This window comes from Populus euphratica, unplaced genomic scaffold (assembly GCF_000495115.2).
Source record: "Populus euphratica unplaced genomic scaffold, PopEup_1.0 scaffold50.1, whole genome shotgun sequence".
NCBI lineage: Eukaryota > Viridiplantae > Streptophyta > Magnoliopsida > Malpighiales > Salicaceae > Populus > Populus euphratica.
The window spans coordinates 1766211-1770179 of record NW_011499870.1 but is presented as its reverse complement, the minus strand read 5'-3'; the positions used below and the strand labels follow the sequence as shown (position 1 = coordinate 1770179).

At 32.4% G+C, this 3969-nt stretch overlaps 1 protein-coding gene across 2 annotated transcripts in view; it reads left to right on the top strand.

The window, feature by feature from the left end:
- Window positions 1-3969, top strand: part of LOC105127158 (protein NRT1/ PTR FAMILY 1.2-like) — a 9894-nt gene that overhangs the window by 3742 nt on the left and 2183 nt on the right. The window contains exons 1-2 of one of the 2 annotated variants that reach the window (XM_011028317.1): window positions 3051-3221; window positions 3316-3533. The exons of the other annotated variant lie outside the window; for it this stretch is intronic. Of the exons in view, the coding sequence (XP_011026619.1) occupies window positions 3125-3221; window positions 3316-3533 (315 nt within the window). The 5' untranslated portion in view covers window positions 3051-3124. Of the gene's footprint in view, window positions 1-3050; window positions 3222-3315; window positions 3534-3969 lie in introns of those variants that run through there. 2 annotated transcript variants of the gene reach the window in all.

Sequence of the window (3969 nt, the reverse complement as noted above, 5' to 3'; positions counted from 1 at the left end):
TTTGGGTGTGTAAATGCTCGAATATTCCATCCCCATTCCAAATCTTTCATATCAAATTAATTCCTTCATTATTGTTAATGGCAATCGTGTTATCTACATAAATTATGAGTGCCATTAATAATATTTAATTAAGTGGAAAAAAGGTCAAGCATGCTGCTTTCTATGAATAGTGGTCAGCACCATATGACTAATTATATCTATATATGTACATGCATGTATATGACTCCAAAAAAAAAAGAAAAAAAAAAACCCTGTACGTACGTACATGCCTGTTAGCAATTATGAGGTATATTCAGGATTGTAATTTCTTTCCTTAAATATAATTAAGAGATGTATCCCATGAAGTAATTTATTTATTGACTATAGACTTCAATATATATATAACTTTCTAATTAAAATATTAATTGTTTATGTTTCCACTTTATTTTATGTGCTTTTGATTTTATTTATTTTCCTTTTAGTGAAATAAAGTAGTTCTTGTACTGTGATTTTTTTTACTTAACGTGCTTAATTTATTAATGTCTTCTTAGGATATTTCTTCACATTAATGATGTGCCCGATGCTACCAATGCTTAATTGTTTTATTGCCAAGCTCGCAACCTGTTTTTATAAATGAAAAGCAGGTCCGTCCTTGATTAATTAGCGGTCCAACGAGCATTTAATTATATATGAAATCGCTTAAATTTTTGGGAGGATAGAAAGGAAAGGATTCTCTCATTTAAGATTCTCGGGCATTTCTTTGGGTTCTACCTAGCCATTCACCCACCCGCCATGTTCTTAGTACGTGAAGGACAAAAAACACAAGATGGAGAAGAACGCATGTGAGTCTTGTCTTCTTCATCAACGAGGGTGTGAATGAATGAGCAGGCCGAAACATGTCGGCCTTAGCAGAAACTGGATTGCCAGAATTGGGCTGTATGAAAGCCCATTATGATCAGCCTACATGAGAGGCCCGTCCGTTATTTCTTATTTGGGGATAACACCACCGTGTCCGGTCCACGAAGGAGGCCATAAGCGGGCAACGGTACCGAAGACAAAAAATGAAGACTCCTTCTTTTTTACATACATACATCTATATATACAGACACACACACACACACTGTATTTCTTTAAAAATGTTATAATTTCTTTGCATGTGAATGTTGTAACATGCCTCCTGTTCAACAAGAAAGATTAATTATATGTTATTATTCATGACTCTCTCTTCTTAATTATAATTTATTTAACAATATTCTTCAAATGACATGATCATATATGTACATCTAATTAGAGAATGTGTGTAGGCTCTTCGTTAATATTCCAAGAAACAGACGGACTTGTGCACTTTGTATTGATTTGCCAGAGAGAAGATCAACATTTGCATGCCACAAAAACTCCAATCTGTATGCGCGCACGAGTCCTCTATCCTCTAGAAAGGCACGCGGTTGAGCAGTCGAAAATGGTGGAGATTCCGCCATAACCGAGGAAGCTCTTAAAATAGGCGCGTGGTGGAACTTACAATGTTATTGGATTTTCAGATTCTTTCACCACATTAATTAAATGAAAGGCTAAGATATAAAAATCATTATCATGTGCAGGGGTGGAGGGCGGGGAGCCCCTGCAAAGGAAAATTTTTTCCAGCATTTTTTTTAATAATATTTATATTTATAATTTAAATAATAAAATAATTTATATTTTGATTTTTTTAATTTTAATTTTTAATTTCATCTCTGATCACATGGGTTCATAAATAAAATGAAAAGTTGCATTGAGAAAGTATGATAAAAATGTGAAAGAGAAATATATCAACTATCATGTAAGAAGATCTCATGAAGACTAACAACAAAGTGAAACATGTGTAGTGTTTAAAAGGTTAGCTTAATTGAAAAGTGAAAATGAGAAAGCAACTATTGAATTGGAGATCAATATAAAATGGAATATTGTTTCATGAATGTGACATTTTTAAACAGTCAGATTAAATCTAAATTAGAAAGGTGTAATATTTTTAAACTTTACACATTAATATTTAGTTTATAATTTTTGAAATAAAAAATAAAAATAGTAAAAGCATCCACCCTCTTATAATACTTTTTTCTATATAATTTTTTAAAATGAATCTCACTACATTCAAAAATGATGATGCAATAATTATAAAACCTATATATAATATTAACGACAATATTTATAAATAATGTAACTACCAATTCAAAATTTATTTTTAATAATTAAAAATAAATTCATAATTTAATAATCAACTATCATTTATGCACATTTCTAATGTTCTGTTAAAATATGAATGAAATAATAAATCAAATTAACATATAATTAATCTTAACTAATTATTTATTATTTATTTAATTTTAACAAAAATATTTCATCATTGTTGTCGTTTGGTGGTATTGATGAAAAATATTTATCAGCAATTCCCTTATTATTTGGCAATGTTCTAGCTATAATTTATAAATTATTGCCTGAAAAACGTAATGTAAAGGAAAAAATCATGAAGTTAAGTGCAGTCAAATCCTTTATTTATGAAGTAGTGGAAATATAATGAAAGTCTTCCTTGAACCAACTTGAGGCTGCAACAAAAATTAACTTCTATTTAAATGGATGGCGTACCTCCCCTATCTTGAAAAACTCTTGGGTTACAGAGGAAAAAAGAATTGAAATAAAAAAAAAAAAAAACGATTTCAATTTGAAATATATACTATCCCATTCTAAGATCACATGCGTAGTTGAATAAACAAATTCCATTTCTCAAAAAATCCTACCCGCAATTTTCTCCATTTCTCTTGTTTTCTTGTTCAGGCTGGACTGCAATTCACTTTATGCTAACGTGCAGAAAACTACAAGATTAACCAAAGCCAACCTTGGCTTTAGGATCCAAGAATCATTGAAATGACTTCCCTATTAAAAAAATGATCCATGATTCCTCGTTTCTTCTTTTTCTTGCTTTGTTTTACTAGAATGTAGCTGGTTCTTCTGTACCAGTATCGTGGGGAACCACCCGACAGAGCAACAGAATATCCAGCATATGATTGAGTGGCAAAGGCAACCCCGCCCTCTCTCACAACCTGGGCATTAAGCGAGATTCAGTTTCAACAGTGATACTCCCTCAGGCAAGAACAGGGTCCAAGAAGAGCAAATGGAAGATCCTTTAGATCATAAAGGGGAAATCAAAGAGCCGCTCTTGAGCAGCAGTACTACTAAGGGTGGCTTAAGAGCCTTGATATTTATCATAGGTACGTACATATTAAAAAAAAAAAAAACAATCATGTATATTATGCTCTGATTATCCTTTTCACGGATTATGTTTTTCGATGTAATTTGTTATAGTAAATGAGGCATTTGAGAGACTGGCAAATTATGGGCTTTCGGCAAACCTGATACTGTATTTGACAAGAGAGTATGGTATTGATGCTGTCAATGGAGCACAAATACTCTACCTTCATTCAGCTGCCACGAATTTTACGCCATTTATCGGTGCTTTTCTTGCGGATACCTATGTGGGACGGTATTTCATGATCGGCTTTGGATGTATTGCTTGCCTTCTGGTAATTCTAGATCCTATATAATATATCAACTTTGCTCTTCTTACATTGTGATTAATTTTGTCCATTTTCCATCTGTTAATTGGTTGATGGTGTTATGCGTATCACCAAGTTAAGTTAGAGAAGTAAAGAAAACTATTGAATCCCTTTTTATTCTCACTGAGATTGCTTGCTCTGCAGGCTTTGATCCTATGTACAATAGTTTAACAACCACTGAATCTTACACCAAAAAAATGTCCGATTTATTTTATTGATTTTATTTTTCCCTTTAGGATTTAAATTCAATGATCGTTAAGAAGATTAGGGCTCGAATGTTCTTGAGTTTTTTACCACATGATTGTTTCATAAAGTTTCACCAGGAGAAATCTCCATTGATGGGTTTGCTGGTTGTCTTTATGGACGTTTTCCTTCAAGGTGGTGCATATTGAGAGAGAGGGAG